The sequence below is a fragment of the Delphinus delphis genome, chromosome 3, assembly GCF_949987515.2.
Source record: "Delphinus delphis chromosome 3, mDelDel1.2, whole genome shotgun sequence".
NCBI lineage: Eukaryota > Metazoa > Chordata > Mammalia > Artiodactyla > Delphinidae > Delphinus > Delphinus delphis.
The window spans coordinates 103,781,945-103,803,759 of NC_082685.1; the positions used below are offsets into that span (position 1 = coordinate 103,781,945).

Sequence of the window (21,815 nt, forward strand, 5' to 3'; positions counted from 1 at the left end):
AAACAAAAACAAAAAGAAATTACAGAGCTGAAAACTACAATAAGAAAGAAAACCAAAAACTTATTAGATGGGCTCAATAGTAGGAATTATGGAGAACAGAATCAGTGAACTTGAGGACAGATCAACAGAATTCACCCAATATGAACAAAAAAGAAAAATCACTGAAAACAACAAGGTCTCGTAGATGGATGGGACAATAATGAAAGATCTAGATCCATATCATTTTGAGCCCCATGAAAAGAAGAGAAAAAGAGTAGAGTTGAAGAGTATTCAACAAATGGCTGAAAACTTCCAAATTTGGAGAAAGATGTAAAGCTACAGATTAAAGTGAGCAAACCACAAACAGGTAAACCCACAGAAGTTACACCTTGACATACATATTTGAAACGAAAGACAAAGAAAAATCCTGAAAGCAACCACATCGAAAGGATGCATTACCTATAGGGAACACCAACTCAAATGACAGCAGTTTTCTAATCTGAAACCACAAAGGTCAGAAGAAAGTAACAAAAAATTTTTCAAGTGCTGAAAGAAAAGAACTGTTAACCATGAATTCTGTATCTGACAAAATTATCTTTCAGGAATGAAGCGGAAATAAAGACACAGCAGACAAAGGAAAACTAGAAGAATTTGTCACTACCAGATGTATCCTTCAAGAATGGCTATGGAAGTTCTTTCAATTGATAAAACAAGGACTCTTGGAACATCAGGAAAGAAGAAAGCACAATGAGAAAAGCAAAAATATGGGTAAATACAATAGACTACCTTTCTACTGAAGAGGTTTTAAAACCATAACAGATGAATGGAATAAAAATTACACAGGCATAAAAAACTGGAGTTCATCAAAATTAAAAACCTCTGTGTATCAAAAGACACTATCAACAGTGAAAAAGCAATCCCTCAGAACAGGAGAAAATATTTGCAAACCATTTATCTGAAAAGGGACTGATATCCAGAATATATAAAGAACTCCTTCAACTTAACAAAAACAAACAACCTGATTAAAAAATGGACAAAGGACTTGAAAAGAGACATTCCTACAAAGAAGATATAAAAAAGGACAATAAGTACATGAAAAGATGCTCAACATCACTATTCATTAGGAAAATGCAAGTCAAAACCACAATGAGAAACCATTTCACACCCATCAGGATAGCTATTTCATCTCCAAAAAAATCCAAAAAACAAACAAAGAAAAAAAAAAGAAAATACAAGTGATGGTGAGGATATGGAGCAGTTAGAACCCTCATATATTGCTAGTGAGACTATAAAATGGTATAGCTGCTATCAAAAATGATACGGCAATTCCTCAAAAACTTAAACACAGAATTACCCTATGACCCAAAAATTCCTATTCCCAAAATGAAAGCAGTGACTAAAACAGATACTTAATACACTATGTTCAAGCAGCATTATTCACAATATCCAAAAAGGGGAAGCAACCCAAGTGCCCACAAACAGATAAATGGATAAACAAAATGTGCAATAAGTCTAGAATGTTATTCAGACTTTAGAAACAAGTTCTGACAAATGCTACAGCACAGATGAACCTTGAAGACATGCTAAGTGAAACAAGTCAGTTACAAAAGTAAAATATTCTATGACTCCATTTATGCGAGGTACCTAGAGTAGTCAAATTCATAGAAACAGAAAGTAAAATGGTGGTTGCCAGGGGCTGAGGAAAAAGGGATTGGAAAGTTAGTGTATAATGGGTACAATTTTAGCTGGGGAAGATGGAAAAGTTCTGGAGAACAATGGTGACAATGGTTGAACAACAATGTGAATGTACTTTATACCACAGAACTATACACCTAAAAATGATTAAAATAAGTTTTATGTCATGTATATTTTACCACAATAACAAAAATATTAACACCATCAGAAAAGCTGTCCAATGTATGTAGAAGAAATAGTCAAGAGAACAATATTTACAAAGTGGGAAGGTAAAGGGATCTAAGTGGAAGAATAGTTTCCCCACTTCACTCGAATTGATAAAATGCTTATACCCATAGACTGTGGTAAATTACATATGTTATTTTAGTATCTACAAAGTGATATATTGAAAAAACACTATAAATACTTCAAGATGAAATCCTAACAAATGTTCGAGTAACCCATAGGAAAGCAAGAAAAGAGAAAAAGAGAAATGAGAAAGAGAACAAACAGAAAACAAAAAGTAAAATGGCAGACTTAAGCCCTAAAATATTAATAATTACTGTAAACATATTTAATACACCAAGTAAAGACAGATTAATAGCATGAACTAAAAAAAAAAAAAAAAGACCCCACTATAAGTTCTCTATAATTAGATCACTTAAAATAAGACACATTGAAAGTAAAATGATGGAAAAATGTACAGGTAAACAAAATAAAAGCAGGAGTTGCTATATTACTATTAGATAGACTTAAGAGCAAAGACAATTGCTAGAGACAAAAGAGGGACATTAGATAATGATAAAAGGATCTATCCACCAGAAATACATAACAATCCTAAATGTGTACACCCAAACAACAGGGCCCCAAAGTATATGAAGCAAAAACTGATAGAGCTGAAAGAAAAAATAGATAAATTCAAAATTATAGTGGGAACTTTAAGACTCCTATCTCAGAAACTCACAGAAATACTAAACAGAAAATGAGGAAAGATTTAAAAGTTCTGAACAAAACAAACAGAAGAATCTAATTGACATATATAGAACATTCCACCAAAGAACAGCCAAATACACATTTTTTTCAAGCATCCATGGAACATTAACCAAGATAGACCATATCCAAATCCCAGACTATAAAACAAACTTCAACAAATTTAAAAGTACTGAAATCATAAGGGTATGTTCTCTGACCATAATGGACTCTAACGAGAAATCAATAACAGAAAGACAATTGGTAAATCTTAAAACACTTGGAAATGAAACAACACACTTCTAAATAATTCATGAGTCAAAATGTAAGTCTCAATGTAAAGTTAAAAAAAAGAAGCACAGAACTGAGTGAAAATGAAAAGGCAACATATCAAAAGATGCAGAATATGGCTAAAGATGGGTTAAGAGGGAAAAGTATAGCATTAAATGCTTACTCTAGGAAACAGGGAAAGTCTCAAATCAATCATCTTAAATTCCTTCCTCAAGAAGCTAGAAAAACAGGAACAAAATAAACCCAAAGCAATCAGAAAAAAAGAACAATAAAAATAAGAGCAAAAATCAATGAAATTTAAAACAAGGCCATAAGGGAAAAAAAAAAATCAATGAAACAAAAAGCTAACCCTTTGAAAAAATTAATAGAAATGATAACGCTTTAACAAGACTGACAAAACAAAAAAGAGTTAAGACACAAATTCAAGTATCAAGAATAAAAGAGAATATCACTATTCTACAGCCATCAAAAGGGTAACTAGGTAATAATGCAAACAAGTTTATGCTGCTATGTTAGACAAATTAGAAGAAATGAACCCACTTACTACCAAAATCCAACCAAAATAATATAAATAAGATGTATAACCCTACAACCATTTAAAATGAATTCATAATTTAAAATCTCCAAAAAAAATAAATCCCATGCTGAGATGTTTTCACTAGAGAATTCTACCAAATATTAATACCAATACTTCACAAACTCTTCCAAAGAACAGAAGAGTAGGGAACATTTCCTACCCCATACTATGAGGCCAGTATTATTCAAATACTGAAACAAGACAAAGATATCACAAGAAAACTACAGACCAATATCTCTCATGAACTTAGACACGAACATTCTCAACACATCAAAAACCTGAGTTTCAGCAATTCTTGAAAAACATTATACACCATAACCTACTGAGATTTATTCCAGCTATGCAAGGCTGGTTCAACATTAAAAAAATCAGTAAGCTACCATCTCAACATGCTACGGAAAAAATCATATGATCATATAAATTGACCCAGAAAAAAGAATTTGAAAATATCCAGCACCCATTCATGGTAAAAACTCACAGTAAACTAGGAAGAGAGGTGATCAACCTCAACTTGATAAAGAGCATCTATCCACTCTCCCCCCAAAACAGCTACTGTTAACATCATATTTAATGGCAAAACACATTTATATGTTTTCCACCTAAGACAAGGAACAAAGCAAGGATGTCTGCTCTCACCACTCTCATTCAATATAGTACTAGAAGTTCTAGCCACTGCAATATGACAAGAAAAAGAAATAAAAGTCATACAGATCAGAAAGAAAGAAAAAAACAGCCCCTATTTGCAGTTGACATGATTGTCTATGTAGAAAATCCCAAGGAATCTGTAAAAAGTCTCTTAAAACTAAAAGGTAAGTTTAGCAAGGTCACAGGATATAAGACCAACATACAAAAATCAATCAGCATTTCTATATACTAACAAGAAACATGTGGAAACTTAAAAACATAATAACATTTACAAAACTGCTCCAAATAAAACAAAACCAAAAAAAAAAAGTACAAATTAAACAATAGGCATACAGGATTGATATACTAAAAATTACAAAATGCTGATTAAAGCAATCAAAGAACTAAATAAATGGAAACATACCATGTCAATATAGTAAAGATGTCAGTTCTCCCAAAACTGATCTATAGGTTTAATGCAATTCCTATGAAAATTTCAACAAAGTTTTTGTAGACATGGACAAGCTTGTTCTAAAATTTATACATAAAGACATGTCTTAGAATAGCTAAAAACATATTGAAAAGAGAATCACTCTACCCAATATTAAGGTTTACTATGTAGCTACGGTTATCAAGAGTGTGATATCAGCAAATGGAGACATACAGACCAACAGAATACAATAAAGAACCCAGAAGTAAACCCACACATATATGCCCAATTAATTTTTTATCAAAGTGCAAAAGCAATTCAATGGAAGAAAGATATTTGCCTTTCCAACAAATGGTGTTAGAGTAATCGGATATTCCTGGGCAAAAATATGAACCTCAATCTAAACCATATCTTTTATAAAAAAGAAAACAAAATGGATCATGGACTTAACTGTAAAACATAAAAATACAAAACTTTTGGAAACAATCATAGGAGAAAATCTTTGTGATCCAGGCTAGGCAAAGAGTTCTTAGACTTGCCTCTAAAAGCACAACCTATAGAAGAAAATATCAATAACTTAAGCCTCATAAAAATTAAAAACTTTTGCTCTGTGAAAGACCCTGTTAAAAGGAGAAAAAGACAAGCTACAGAATAGGAGAAAATATTTGCAAACCACATTATCAGATAGAGGACTAATATTTAGAATACATAAAGAACTCTTAAAACTCAATAATAAACAAACAAGCCTACTGGAAAATGGGCAAAAGAGATGAACAGACATTTCACCCAAGAGGATATACAGATAGCAAATTAGCACATAAGAAGTTTCAATATCATCAATCATTAGGAAAAATGCATATCAAAACCACAATGAGATATCACTAGGCATCTAGTGATCACTAGGCAATGAGAATTGCTAAAATAAAAAATGGTTAGTAGCGAGGACATAGGGAATCAGGATCACTCATGAATTGTTAGTGAGAATGTAAAAGGATACAGCTATTCTAGAAAATAGATCGGCAGTTTCTTATAAAACTCAATATGCAATTACTACACGATCCAGCAGTTGCACTCTTGGACATTTATCTGACAGAAATGGAAACTTATGTTCACACAAAAACATAAACACAAATGTTCATAGCAGCTTTTTTTCATAATAGCTAAAACTGGAAATTACCCAAATGTTCTCTGATGAGTGAATGATTAAACAAACTGTAGTATATCCATACCATGGAATACTACTCAGCAATGAAAAGGTACAAAGTATTGATACAAGCAAGAACTTGAATAAATCTTGAAGGAATTGTGTTCAGTGACAAATGCTATTCCAAAAGGTTACATGCTGTATGAACTATTTATAATAGCCAGGACATGGAAGCAACCTAAGTCTCCATCGACAGATGAATGGATAAAGAAGATGTGGCACATATATACAATGGAATATTACTCAGCCATAAAAAGAAACGAAATTGAATTATTTGTAGTGAGGTGGATGGACCTAGAGACTGTCATACAGAGTGAAGTCAGTCAGAAAAAGAAAAACAAATACTGTATGCTAACACATATATATATATGGAATCTAAAAAAAAAATGGTTCTGAAGCACCTAGGGACAGGACAGGAATAAAGACGCAGATGTAGAGAATGGACTTGAGGACACGGGGAGGGGGAAGGGTAAGCTGGGATGAAGTGAGAAAGTGGCATGGACGTATATACACTACCAAATGTAAAATAGATAGCTAGTGGGAAGCAGCTGCATAGCACAGGGAGATCAGCTCAGTGCTTTGTGACCACCTAGAGGGGTGGGTAGGGAGGGTGGGAGGGAGACGCAACAGGGAGGGGATATGGGGATATAAGTATACGTATAGCTGATTCACTTTGTTATACAGCAGCAACTAACACAGCAATGTAAAGCAATTATACTCCAGTAAAGACGTTGACCAAAAAAGGTTACAAGCTGTATGAGTCCATTTATATAGTCTTTTGGAAATGACAAAATGAAGAACAGATTAGTGGTTGCCAGGGGTTAAAGATGGAGAAAGGTGGGTTTAGTTATAAAAGGACAACACAAGGGATCCTGGGAGTAATGAAATTGTTCTGTATCTTTACTGTGGTGATGATTATACAAATCTACCCATGTGATAAAACCGCATAGATTTAAATAAACACCATACACACACACACACACACACACAGTGTATGTAGAACTGGTGAAATCTGAATAAATGAACTATATCAATGAAATTGACTCCTAGTTGTGATATCACGAGATATTGCCATATATCTGGAAAAATAGGTGAAAGAAACATCTCTATTATTTCTTACAACTAAATATGAATCTACAATTATCTCAAAATAAGAAGTTTAATTGGAAAATCTGAGAGATAAATCAATATTTAGGTAGATAGACATGGATGGAAGAGAGGTATGGTTCTACTATTATACAAGTATCTTAACTGTGAACCCAGTGTCGTGGGCTATACCTACAAAGAAGACTTAAAAGAATTGAGAGGGATATCTCTAGGTCTTTCCCTTAGCTAGAGACAGATACATAAAAGAGAAGAATTTTAAAAGTAACACTGAATGTTACAACAATGAACACAGAGTGAATACAGAAAATCTCCTGGAGTAATGTCTCACCCATAGGTTTTCTACAGCTACCACCCACAATCTTGTGTAGGATCTTTTCACACTATAATAATCAGACATGCATTTAAATGCTTTCCAACTTTCAACACAAGTATAGCCAAAAGAGGAGATGTTAAGTCACAAACTCATGAAGAATGAAGCTAAAGTATAAGGAAACGCTTTCTTTCCTACAGTGAAAAATAGGAAATAAAGGCATGAAGACCCTGTTTCTCAAGTAGTAAATGAGCATTTAATCTGCTCCAAATCCTCCAAAGCCATTTTTAAAGATGCAGGTTTATGCAGTGTATCAGTCAGCTCAGGATATCATAACAAAATTCCATATACTAGATGGCTTAAACAACAGAAATGTATTTTCTCACAGTTCTGGAGGCTGAGTCCAAGATTAAGTTGCCAACAGAGTTGGTTTCTAAGTGAAGCATCTCTCCTTGGCTTATATATAGATAGCCACCTTCTCACTGTGAACTCATGGTCTTTTCTCTGTTCACATGTGCTCCCATTTGTCTCCTCCTCTTCATATGAGAACACCAGTCCTATAGAACTATGGATCCACCTTTATGGCCTCATTTAACCTTAATTACTACCTTAAAGGTCTTAACTCCATACACCGTCACACTGGGGGTTAGGGCTTCAATCCATGGATTTTGGAGAGATATAATTCAGTCCAACACCCCATGACTAGCCAGTCCTGGAGTATATTAAGTTTTGTATGGGTGCACGTATATATGTGTGTATTATATGCACAGGAATGGAACAAGTAAAGTATTTGCATGAGAATTCCAGTTCTATCAGTTTTCTCAACAAAAAAAAAATGTGGGTAATATCTATTCTCACTGTATAGTTATGAGAATTAAATGAGATAACCTATGTAAACTGCCTAGAATATAGTAAATGATTACTCAATAATGGGCCTCTGCCTTTCCACTTCCTCCCCCCGCAAAAATTAATTAAATATTACTCAAATCGAAACATATCTAAAAAATCATGGGAACTGGATTCTGTCCCAGATCCACCTAGCTCTTTGACCTTTTAAGCAAGTCACTCTACCAGAGTCTGCTTCTGCAATGGTCAATGAAAGAGTTTCCTCGTTTACTAAAATACTATGTATCTATGCATATCACTCTCCTGATTACACAGTAGTCTTCTCTTATCCTCAGGGGATACATTCCAAGACTCCCAGGCATGCCTGAAACCTCAAATTAGTACCGAATCCCATACATACTCTTTTTCCCATATATAAATACCTATTTATAAATTAGGCACAGTAAGAAATTAACAACAATAACATTTATTATATGTTCTATAATAAAATAGAACAATTATAACGATATACTGTAATAAACATTACATGAATGTAGTCTCTCAAAATATCTTTCTGTAAAATGTAACGCCTTTTCCATCTCAACTAAGCACTATCACACACTGTGGTCATAACTTTTGCAGTTTGAGGTGCAACAGCAAAACTATCATGAATTTCTTTTTCCTTCACAATTTCACAGATAGAAGATTCGTTCTTACTGTAGATCTTAGTAATCTCTGCATATGATTTTTTTCATCCCCTTTTAAGTAGGAAACTTTCACCTTTTCACTTAAAGTAAGCACTTTACAGCTTCTCTGGAATATCCGAATTGCCAACATCACTACTCTTGCGCTTTGGGGCCATTATTAAGTAAAATAAGGCTTACTTGAACACAAGCACTGTGATAGTGCAACAGTCAATCTGTCGACCAAGGTAGGACCACTAAGTGATGGCAGGATACGTTGGACAAAGGTATGGTTCATGCCTGGGCAGGATGGAGCAGGATTTCATCACACTACTCTGAAAGGTGTACAATTCTTAAAACTCATGAATTGCTTATTTCTGGAATTTTCTGCTTAATATTTTTTGTTTGTTTGTTTGTGGTACGCGGGCCTCTCACTGTTGTGGCCTCTCCCATTGCGGAGCACAGGCTCCTGGACGCGCAGGCTCAGAGGCCATGGCTCACGGGCCTAGCCACTCCGCGGCATGTGGGATCTTCCCAGACGGGGGCACGAACCTGTGTCCCCTGCATCGGCAGGCAGATTCTCAACCACTGAGCCACCAGGGAAGCCCCGCTTAATATTTTTGAGCCATGGTCAACCGAGAGCAACTGAAATCGTGGAAAGTGAAGCCGTGGATAAGGGGGAACTACTATAACATCAAATACTGATGCTACAAAAAGCTAATTAAACTTTCTATAAAGCTTTAGTAAAAGAGAATTACAGTATAAAATTTCAAAATCACTTTCATACACTCTCATTCTTTCAACTCTTCCAAAACTATCCTCTAATTTGAAAAATTAGTACAATGTGTCCGTAGATTAATTTTATCATCTTATTTCTATATCATTAATGCCTTATTGTCCAGCTACATTGTACTTTCTTTTATATTTCTTTCTGTCCCCCCGCAATGTTCATTGTTTTACTCACAAAATCATGTAATCACTGGAACACCTAAAAGCATACTCCAAATCCCATTGAGATGTGATTAGACATATGGAGAAGTTATCCATACATTTTACCTGATAACAACTATTTTTTATTTAGCCCACAACTGAAATGTACTGCAGGTGATTTCAAGATAACACCATACATACATTGGCATATTCAAACAATGAGCCATAACCAACATCCATATTCAGTATCTTTGGTTTAAAATTAAGATAATGGTGGTCAGAAGCAGAATATATTGTGGGAATATTTGGACCATTCGATGAAAGACAATTTACCATGTAGACCCTAAGGGAAAAACTTCAAAGTACTTGCCCTTTCTCCCACGCTCTCCCTAACCACTAGTATTCTAATATTATCTAATATTTACTTGTAAATGAATAATACATGCAGTAGGCAGTTACTCTGATGCCCCCAAGAAATCTCACCTTCTAATATTGGTGCCCTTTTATAGCCCACTCCCACACTAAATCTAGACTGACTCACGTGATTAGCATTGGCCATTGGAACGTTAGCAAACATGAAGAACAGAGAGGTTTAATAAGTGTTGGCAGGTGAGGCCTGTCCTCTGGGAATGCTCCCTCATGGAACCCATCTGCCATGCTGTGGAGAAGTTCAAGCTAATGAAATGGAGAAGTTGGGGTGGGGGGAGACATGGACACAGATACACACATACACACACAGATGCCCAGCTATCCACCAGCTGTTCCAGCCATCCCAGCTGAGGTACCAGACTTATGAGTTAAAAAGATACCTTGGACATTATAGCCAACAGGTGACACATGGAGCAGTCCCCAACAAGCCCTGCCCAAATTTTAGAATCAAGAGCAAATAAATGTTTCAGCAACTAAGTTTTGGAGTGAAGCAGTAGGCAACTACAACAACACATGTAAACCAATTAGAACAGTTCCTGTTAGGTAGTAAGCAACCAAGAAATGTCATCAGTGATACCTGACAATAATCGCTCTAAGTTCCATCACCTGCCCCCACCGAGGTACAGTTCGGAGTATTTGAGCTGCTCTTAAAGGCATTCTCTCATTTCCCTAATGGCTAGTAAAGAGATAGGGAGCAAAGCAACCAAAAGACCTCTTTATTTTCCCCTTCTTCTTCTAATTTACCCCTTTCAGGTTTTTTTGTTGCTGTTGTTTTGGCTTTTGGGTCTTTTTTTTCGGCTCTGTCAATAATGTTTGCCTGGTTTCCCTAGAGTGGCTAATCAATGATCCAGACCAATTCAAGCCTTTGGTAGTGCTGTGTATTCTCAGTTAACTGTAGGCACCCCCTTCAACCTACCCCAGACCACAGGTAAATAATTAAGAGTTCAGTAGGGGCTTCCCTAGTGGCGCAGTGGTTGAGAGTCCGCCTGCCAATGCACGGGACACGGGTTCGTGCCCCAGTCCAGGAAAATCCCACATGCCGCGGAGCAGCTGGGCCCGTGAGCCATGGCCACTAAGCCTGCGCGTCCAGAGGCTGTGCTCCACAACGGGAGAGGCCACAACAGTGAGAGGCCCACGTACCGAAAAAAAAAAAAAAAAAAAAGAGTTCAGTAGGACAGACTCCTCACTAAAGGTCAAAAGTTTATACTCATTAATTTGTAATTCTTTTCTACCTGACAAAATCTTTAGGCAAAGGGCATAGGAACCAATTACCTCTTGTTCAGAATAAATTAAGCAGCATTGAAAACATACCTGCTACTTTTCCTCTAAGACTTTACTGATTCTAATTATATAAGTATCTTATTCTTTTAACACCCATGACCCTTTGCTCATACTTCACTCATGATATTTATCTTAAGCTAGCCTGAATTGACAGTAATTGGTAACTTAACTTTCTACTAGAGACACATTAAGAAAAGGGGAATCTTACTCATTGTTGTATCTCTTAAATTAAGCTCCTACTACATTGCTCTACTACTCATATAGCAAAAATATCTGGTCCTGGTCAGGAACCACTCTGTCCATAACTAATCTCTTCAATTCTCACCCCCATTTTTATTAAGAAATAATGACTCACCCAGAGTTACAATGCAATCGGTGACAAAGTTAATGAATGCTACATGTCTTAGTACTAACATTTAACAATTATTTGACTTAAGAATGATTTTATTTTTGTAGAAACAGTAAGATGATTCTTAAGGAAAAGAAAGGTATTATTTACATTCCTTATTTCTTTTTTCTTCTACTTTCAGGCTTGAGAAAGCCTGCGTTTTAGGTCCAGGGTAAGATCTAGTTAAGCCAGATGCCAGGCAAATAACATCAAAGGCAAAGCAGGCCTGGTAGTAACCACAGTTAACTGTAGAGCTCAGAATTCACCTAAATGGGGCAATCACTACTCAGCTCTAGAAATCTATTCTCAAGCAGGAACAGCAACCAGGTAGAGCCAACTCCTCTGATATCTCAAGTGGTGCTAGAAATCGAGACTTCTTAAACATGAAGTTTTCCTATTTTTAAATGGTGGCAAGTAATCACTAAATGCTCCAAATATACTACGAGCAAGCAATATATATGTCAGTTGGATTCAGCCCAAGAGCCTCCTGCTACTGCAGGCTCATAGTTAAAAATCTCTGTACATAATTGATGGTGGACTAAGGGAACTATTCTCCTTTCCTATCACCCCTCACCCCTGGGGAAAAGAGAAAGAAATAACAAGGACCACGAAAAGCAGCTACATAACAATACAGGGAGTACCTGTATTGAAAAAAAACTTTGTTAGCAATTTTAGCTACAGAACCTTTTATAGCATAAAAATATATGGGGAGAATTTTTTTCTTTTTAAAATTTTTTCCTCAAACTTTGCACACACAAAAAAAGAATATTCAAATACATGTAATAGTTATAATTCTACAAACTTTTCTCGCCTTAACCCAACTAATGAAAATGCTCAGTAATAAACATGAGACTAATGATTCACCATGCACACAGAAAAACAAGGTACAAAATACTAATAGTGTTATTATATTTGCACTGGTCTATCTACATATTGTCACTTGACTCTTGTGACCAACAGCACTGAACCAGCTGGACACATGGTTGAACTCCATGACCAGGGAACCCTGGTCTATCTAACAAACCACTGTGGATTCGATCCTATGACCTGAACCTCCTTAATATCATGCTATCAATAACTAAGGTGACCAGTCACTAGTAATCATATATTAGTCCAAAAGCATTTCTTCAATACTTTTATGAAAGATTTGACATTATTTAACAAAGTCGTTAAGGCTTTTCCTTTTATTTAAAAATAGGAATTTATAGAAAACACTTGAATTCCATCTCTAAACCTGCTTAGCCTGCTAGAAGCCTTTATGAATTTAAAATAAAATTTTTGATATAATCAATCTTGGTAGACAGGCCTTCGGAGTTCAAAACATTCTCTCAAATAGTTATTAGTAAGGGAGTTCCTATAGCAATAGAATTAGTAGGCAATTTAATGACAAAATTGTATATTATATGGCGAGACTACTAATTTATTGAACACTTACTATGTGCCAGATACTGTGCTGAATATGTTCAGGGGGTTCTCATTAACCTTAAAAACGACCATATGTGGCTTCCCTGGTGGCGCTGTGGTTGAGAGTCCGCCTGCCAATGCAGGGGACATGGGTTCGTGCCCCGGTCCGGAAAGATCCCACATGCTGTGGAGCGGCTAGGCCCGTGAGCCATGGCCGCTGAGCCTGTGCTCAGCTACGGGAGGGGCCACAACAGTGAGAGGCCCGCATACCGCAAAAAAAAAAAACAAAAAAAAAACACACAACCGTATGAGGGAGACACCATTATTGTCCCCATTTTACAGATGGGGAAACTGACCTTTCCAAGATCACACAGCTAGTTAGTAGCAGAGTCAGGATTCCAACCCAAATCTTGTCTAACTTCAGAATTTGCACGCTTAACCACTACACTGTATTGCCTCCAGTGACTTTGGGTTGATATCTAAGATAAAGAAAAGAGGGAAATTTGTACTTCTCAGTGGCAAATTTAAAAAACATACTAGAAATGGAGGATACCTTTTAGAACAGGTACAATTCTCATATACACAGTCACACAAATAATATTTTTATTCCCAAATACAAACAATAATGATGAAAATCTCAAATGGACTTCTCAGAAACATAATTTTTCCTATATACTCACTCAAGTTTATTATTAAAAATTTAATGGAAACACTATGTGTTTTCTGCTCAATTCTGCCGTGAAGCTAAAATTGCTCTACAAAATAAATTCTACCTTTAAAAATATTTAAAACTGCAATATACTAAATATGCCTAATTCAATTTAGTTAATAACTGGCATAAGCCTATATTCTTTCATAATGAAAAGTTGCACTTTATCGTAACCACAGGAACCTTAATACTTAAGTGATTTTTTCAAAAAGGCTTGAAGGTGTGTAAACAGTGCAGTATATTTAAAATTTTTAACACCCTCAGAACACCTTCAGAAAAGTCTGCAATACACAGATGTGAAATGATAAGTTGGTATGAAATCAGACCAAAAAATTGAACTCACAATGAATAACATAAAAGGAATACAACACCCCTAAACCATGGCTGACCTAAGAAAGACTAACTTTACTTTTCCATCAAAAGATGTAGCCTTAAGTCAAAAATGTCCTAATTCGTTAAGTCCTTTTTAAATCTTCCAAAGATTATCAAAAAAACAAAAAACAAATGAAAACAAAACCCACGAAAAAACAAAAAAACCTGCAATTGTCTAGAGTGATTGTCAACACAGAAACCAAATCTTTCTTCTTCTGATACTCACCAAGGTTGTCAACATTCTAAAGGAAAATTAAGACAGATATGAGGGATCTATAAAGCAAATTTTACCTACTATTACCTCTTCCCATCAACATTTTCCTCTCACCAAGGTCCAGCTTTATAAATACATACCTAAGTTCACTTATGAAGAGAACAAGGGGGAGGTACTATATATAGAAAAGTCATTTGTCATATATATTCCGCAGTAGACTGTCAAAATTAATTTTCAAATAGAATACTGTATTTGCCACCAACAAAGTGTTGAAGGGAAGCACACTATTAATTTTGTTTTGCTCCAATATTGTGCTTAGAAAGCTTCAACTTATAGAAGAATTACACTAATATTAATAAATGGGAATTCTACGGCACAAGTTACAAATATTGTTGGACTATGAGCCCTTAACCACACCTGTAATTAACAGAACTTTCCTTTCTCGCTGACCCACGTTTTCAAAAGTGATCCAAAGACTTCTCTGCATCGCAATGCTTTCAACAGGCAGAAGCTGGGATTTGCAGTGCAACAAAAACAAAGCATTCTGACCAATGCATGTTTCGAATGATATTAACACAATACTCATTTAAATGCTTGTATTCCAAGCTTCTCACTAGTCATCTAGCTTCAACAGGGAACACAACCAGGTTAATACAGACTACGACTGCCTTGGTAGCTGCAAGCTCAGCTGAATCCCAGGACGCCACCTCAATTTGGAAGGGGCAGAACCATATCCGGTTCTCACTGGATACACATTTTCCCATGCTTCCCATCTTTAAAACTTTACATCTTCCCAGAGGAGCAATAAATATACCAAGCCGCCAGGGAGTGTGCCTGTAGGGAAGATGAGTGATCAAATTAAATCCCTATTCACAGAACCATAAGCTTCAAAACTTTTCACAACGAGTAACAGCTGAAAGAACGAGGCATGTTTTCCCACTTCTTTCCAGGAGTCAGCTTCCCCCAAAACACCGGTCTTGACTTACTGGTTAGTTGGCGGAGCGGTCAGCGGGATGGCCACCTCTTCCTCCTCGTATTCTGGTCCATCCAGAGAGTCACCTTCGTCCACTGTTCCCAGGCCCGCGCCCAAAGGGGGCAGCTGAGGAGGCGGCGGCAAAGGAGGGAATCCGCCGCCTGCCCCGAAGGTCTCAGCAGGCAACGAAGTGGTCCCCTTGGTGAAAGCCATCTCCCCGCCAGGTCCGGCGGCGGCAGCACCAGCCACGCCAGCAGCAGCACCTCCCCCTGACAGTCCGGCTCCCCCCAGTGCCCCCGCCACAGACCCGGGTCCCAGGAACCCTGACCCCAAAGCGGCTCCGCCACCCAGAGTCCCGGCCACTCCAGCCTCCGCCAGCCCAGGAAAGGGGGCGGCTGCCACAGACAGGGCGGCGGGTATCTTCACCCGACACACTGCCGGATAGGCACTGGAGCCCGCGGCCCCGCCGCCTCCTGCTGCCCCGGCGGTGACCGGGCCGCCCTCCTCACTGCCGGCCTCGGCCGCCATCATGTTGAAGCCCGCTCTACTCTGCCCTACCCTGCCCGCCCGGGAGCCCCGGGGGCCACCAGGCCCGGGCTCCGAGCCGCCCCACCCAGGCGCGTCCCCTCTTCAGCTCCCCAGGCGGAGGAAACAACAACAAAAGGAGAGAGCCCGCCGCCGCGCCCCCTCTTCGGGCCACAGCCCAGGCTCGGGAGCTACCCGGGTTACGGGAAGAGAAGTGGGCAAAAAAACCAACGCCTGCACAAACGCCGCCCAAATCTTCACCTTACACACCCACACTCACGCACACACACATGCACAGAAGCGAAAAACTTCCTGGCTGCACTCAAGAGGAAGGGAAGCACAGGGGAAGCGGCTGGGGCGGCTGCTGCTCCTTCAGCCACCGCCACGGCCGCCGCCGCCACCGCTTCTTCACCACCCCAGTTCCGGCCACCCCCACCGCAGCCACCGCCGGTGCCGCTGCTGGGGCTGGGGCCACTGCAGCCGCTTCATCCTCCACGGGGCTGAGACGCGAGGGGTGGGGAGAAAAGAGGAAGGGGGGCGGGGTAGTGGGAAAACGGACTGAACTGCTCGCAACCTGGAGCGCTCAGTGAAATCGACGAGAGAGAAAGGAAGGCGGGGCACGGGAGGAGGAGCAGAGGGAAGGAAGGGCGGGGGAGGAGGAGGGAGAGGGCAGCTTCTGCGCAGGCGCCTTCCCGGCGCCGGGGTTGGGGGGCTGGGCCTGGAGAAGGAAAAGGAAGAGTCGGGAGGGAAGGAAGCGGCGGGGACGCGCGGTGCGCAGCCGCGCTCGCTGTCCCGCTCCGGGTGGAGCGCGTGGCGGCGCGGCCGCATCTCTCGTGCGCCGGCCTGCCTGGGCTTTGTTTGAAGGGCCGGTGAGGCGGAGGAGGGGAGGAGTGGGTCCAGTGCGCGCGGCCGCTCAGCGCGGTGAAAACGGGAGAGACGGGAGAGACAAGGAGGGATTGAAGAGGGAGGACCGGGGAGAGGGAAAGGAAGATGCCACGAAGCCAGTTGCTTGCCTCCTGACCGGTAGAACAAACACCCGTGGCCGGCGGCGCAGAAACCAGACATTCAAGGCCCTCGGAGGTGGGGGGTTGGAGGGGGCGGCCCGCTTGGAAGGTCGAGACCGTACTGTTACTGTTTCCGTTTTCTTTTCATAGTATAAATTACTATATGACTCTTACAAGCTAAAAAATAAAATGAAATTTTAAAAACTGGGTTCTGAAACTCAAAGAAAGCGAGATGGATAATGGGGGGGCCATAGGGGGAGGGCTAAGAATTTTAGTAGAAATAGTGGTTGTTTGAAGTCAGATTTCTACCACCGTACACGTTTTGTTTTCTTCTCCCACTCTCCCCTTCTATTCCCTTTCTCTTTTTCTTTCTCTTTCACACACACTACCTTGCCGTTGCAAGTCTGTTGGGTAACTAATAAGGTGTGGAGAGGAGAGGTGCCCCAGACATCACTAATCAACGCCCTTTTGTCCTCGTTTGTGTGCAAAACACGGCAGGGCATACTCCACGATGTACATGTGAATGCACAGAGCACTTTCAACTGGCAGATGTCAAGGTCCCAAAGTGTCAGTTACAATTATGTATGGTTTCAAAAATTATCAATAAACTGAAATTTCACTCTTAATATATAGCCGAACAGAATGGTTTTGTTTTGTCTTTTCTACTGGAATATGTATAAACATAGGTGGAGGAATCGTTCCCATTTTTTGAAATTCCAGTATCTGATTTGCCCTTTTGGACTCATATATTATTCTTATATTTTGCATTCTCCCAGGAGGAATCCCACATTAAATACCATTAAATACCATTAAATATTGATCTTTGAGATCAGTATTTTCTCTGCTAAGGATAGGCAAACCAACAAGAAGCACATTAAGGATGGGAAGGGGCTGAAATAGAGGCCAAGGGAAAAAGGAAAAGACCAGTAAACGAGGTGGCAAGGTGCACACAAGACATTTTCCTTTAGAAATGTCTATTTCCATAACCCTATTTGCCAAATCAGTGACAATGTGATTACCAGTAATCCTAAGGACTCCTTCATTCTGCTTACCTCTTATGCAGTGTACTACCTGGGAGAGTGAAGATGGACTGACTAATCGCAAGAGTGGTCTCAGACCAGCAATATCCTAGGAACTTGTTAGAAATGCAAATTCTTGGACCCCTCCAGCCCTAGACCTTCTGAATCAGAAAATGCAGTAATCTGTGTTTTAACGCGCCCTCCAAGATTTGAACATTTAAGTTTAAGAACCACTATAATATAGTACGCTAAACAAGAAAATGGTATGCAACACCATCATCAGCCTTTGAAAGTAGGACATTGGACTGGTAGGTAATCACCAGCTCTGGGTTATCACTGATATTTTCTAAGTGCTCACACACCATAGGTATTCTTCCTGAGATTCCAGGTAAGATTCACTACTCTAATTTGCGGAATTATGTCCTTCCCCTTTTTTGAAAATTCTTTAGCATCTAAAGGACAATATTTAATGTAGTCCAACATCAATTACATACTGATTTATATTGTTTTCTAGTTACTACAAAGGTATACTGCAGATACAACCTGTAGTCTATCCTACTGCCTAGCCCAATGCTATGCATCCTTGCCAACTGCTTTGAACAGGTCTCCATTCTTTTAACAAATCCTGGATTAGATCAGCTCACATCTTTAGACATCAGTTGCTCAACCAGTGGGATCTACTATGTCTATTTGTATACCAACCTAATACCAATATCTTACATTATATTCAGTCTTAGAGTAGTGTTGTCATTTTCATCTAAAGAGATTACCAAATATTTTTGATGAGATATTTTCAAATTTTTTTATATACTCCATTTATTGGATGGATCTAGGCCTTGATCTTTACTATTCTTTGTGTATTTCCTTAATCTCAAATCAGTCTTCTATCTTCACTGACTTTCAATTTTTTCCAAAAGAGCTAAATGTTTTACCTCCTTTATTTTTGTCTATTGCCTTTTTTCTTTCTCTATTCACGTTGACCTGCCCATCTCTCATTTACAGTCTCTATAGTCTCATGTTTTTGTTTTTGTTTTTCTGTTAATTTCTCTCTCAGTTTCTTCTGTGTTTCCCTTTCCTTTTCTTCCAAGCCCCTGAATTTCCTGACATAGATACATTCCTTGAAGTTTCATGAGTCAAAAACTGAAGAAAATTTTAAAAGAACAAAAACCTATGAAATATTTATTTGGAGAGGGGCATTACAGGGTTTCTGCAGGGACTGGTGTTAGGTGTGGTGTTATGTAACATTAGTTAACAAAAGGAAGTAAACAGTCTGTTAATTAAATTCACAGATAATATTAAACAGGGAGGCACTGAAAAACAGTATACAAAAGAAAAGAGGAAAATTCAAAAGAGCTTTTACTTTTAGTGAAACAATTTTTGATATCTGTGATTTAAGAAAATTATTCCAGATATGGAATTAAACATAGTATTTAATGAAGAATAAACAATCAGAAATGCTGGGCAAAGACACGGGTAAAAGAACCTGAACGCAATTTTTTAAAAAATGAATTTGGCTCATTCTGATTTTATTGGCCACTCAAATATGAATGTAATACATTCCAAAACATTTTGCAGTTTTGATAACTCAATATGTGAAAAGGTAACTCTGACTCAGTAATACAATTTTAGAGAAACTCAAGGAATTTAGATCAAATATCTGAGTAGTTTCTGAAGGGAAAACTAAGCAAGAAGTCATGATGAATATTATTGTGTTTCATGCCCTAGTGCATATTCAGCTAAACAAATAGGCTTCCAAGTTTCTCTAAAGAGTGTCAAAAGGTTTCATTGACCTCAGAATTTTGAAAAGAAGCCTTTACTCCTAACCCCTAATATCCTTACTGCATTTGTTGACCTCATCTTAAAATTTTCAAGAGCACAAATTTCCTTATTAGGGAGATGTTTTGAGCAAATAACATTGAGGAGATACAGGTTAATGGAAATTATTTTGATGAAAAAGTAAATAGCTCTGCAGAGGTTACAGTATGTGGTATAATAACTAAGCTTGATGAAAATTATAAACACCATGGAGAAATTAAAGAATAGTACAATCTCTGAGGCAGTAAAATAAACTTCAAAGAAAATTATTGGGATCCCTCTTAAAACATTTAAACTTACATATGGTTAAAGGAGCTTAGATCAATTAGATCTAAATATCCCTTCTCTTGAAAGAAGAGTAGAAAAATATCTTTATTTTTTATTATTTAGGTTATTTTTATCCTTTGGTCTTTATTTTGCTGATTTTTCATTATTCTATATCAGAAATTTTTCCCCTTCATCAATTCTAGTCTGTTTTTCTTTGCCTACTAGTTTCCTCTAACCAGGAATAGTTCTATTTTTCCTTTCTGCACCAGGTTCCTTTACATGATAGTGCTCCATGCTAGAAGTAAGAGAGAAAAGGAAGTGGAATGGTTTCAGGGCAAGGGAAATGGGGGACTCAAGGTGGTATAGGACTCCAGTTCACATTCTCCTCATCATTACACTCCCATTCTTTGCCTCTGTCTGTAACAATTTAAATACCACCTGAAACACCGTCATGGAATCCAACTAACCTTTGGCCTCTTCACCTTAGGAATCTTGCAAAGTCTCTGAATTCAGGTTGCATTCTTGGGTCTACCTGAGAATCTCCCAGTAACCCATTCATCTCTGAATTTAGTTAGTACATCAAATACACAAACCTTTTTAATAGGCTTTAAAGTAACTATACAATGAAAGGGTTAAATAGAGCCTTGAGATAATTACAGATAAAATAAGGTGAGTTTTATGTACATCAAAAGAAATTGTGAGTAATGTAACTTTACCTAACTAAAACTACCTTTCTAAGATATTTCTAACTATAATTATTTCTTAATTCACGTTTTTGAAGAACTCAATTTCACTTGTTATCTTAACACAACTTTTTAATATTTTAACTTTCTCTTCATTCTTTAATTGTGAAAATAACAATGAAATATAACATGTAGTACAGCAGTAACTTCCAGATTTCTGGATTTTACAGACTACTAAACCTTCAACAAAATTGAGAGACTACTGAATTATGAATTTTGTGAAGTGAGGAGTATTTTGTTATTATTAACTATCATTTCCTACAACTCTATTTCATAAAAGGAAAAGACATTTCTAGCAGAAATAGTGAAAAGCGGGGTCGGGGAATAGGGGACAGGGAGAGAGAAAGGAAGGGAGAGAGGGAAAAAGCAAAAAGAAAAGGGGAGGAAATAATTTCAGCAAAAAAGCAAAGTCTTTTGAATTACATAAATTTAGCTTCATGAAATGTGCATGGTATATTATGTCCTTCTTTTTCATTTTTCCATGGATTTTTAAAAATTGGCATTGGTTTGCAGACCAGGTATCCTAGTTTGGGTTTTCCCAGAAGCAGACTCTGAAACTAAGACTTGAGTGTTAAGTTGTTTATTTGGGAGGTGATCCTGGGAAATTTCAGAAGGAGAGTAGGGAAGGGAAGGAAGTTAATACAAGATGTGTTAAGGATCTGGTCACTGCTGAGAGCAGCTGGGACTTGATCCTACCGGGGAGCTCTGGGAGATAGCACAGAACTCCTCTGAGAGCTGACACACCTGAAGGACACTGAAACTGGTTTTTATTCTTGAGCTCCTGTTTGTCATTGGTTGAGGGCTGCTTCTGAAAGCATCTCCTTTCCAACACCTCCAGACTGCCCTGTGTGCAGCCTGAGCATCTCCCCTGGCTAGAGAAAGCCCACAGGTAGAAAGGAACTGGTGTTTGCAGTGAGAGACCACTGCCTGCATAGAACAGATGAATGCCAAAGGGTAGGGGCTTCGCACTACTTACACCAGGGTTTGAGAACCCCTGTGATGAAGAATTTATTTCTGTTAAATATAGGCATGTTGTTTGTTATACTGGAGTCATTTTGTATTTCAGTTA

The 21,815-nt window shown here is 38.3% G+C and overlaps 1 protein-coding gene across 2 annotated transcripts in view; it reads right to left on the reverse strand.

The window, feature by feature from the left end:
* RASA1 (RAS p21 protein activator 1) overlaps positions 1-16,458 on the reverse strand; it is a 108,768-nt gene extending 92,310 nt beyond the window's left edge. For both annotated transcript variants that reach the window (XM_060009187.2, XM_060009186.2), the window contains exon 1: positions 15,387-16,458. In XM_060009187.2, the coding sequence (XP_059865170.1) occupies positions 15,387-15,904 (518 nt within the window). In that variant the 5' untranslated portion in view covers positions 15,905-16,458. The remainder of the gene's footprint in view (positions 1-15,386) is intronic.
* Positions 16,459-21,815: the final 5,357 nt, after the last annotated feature.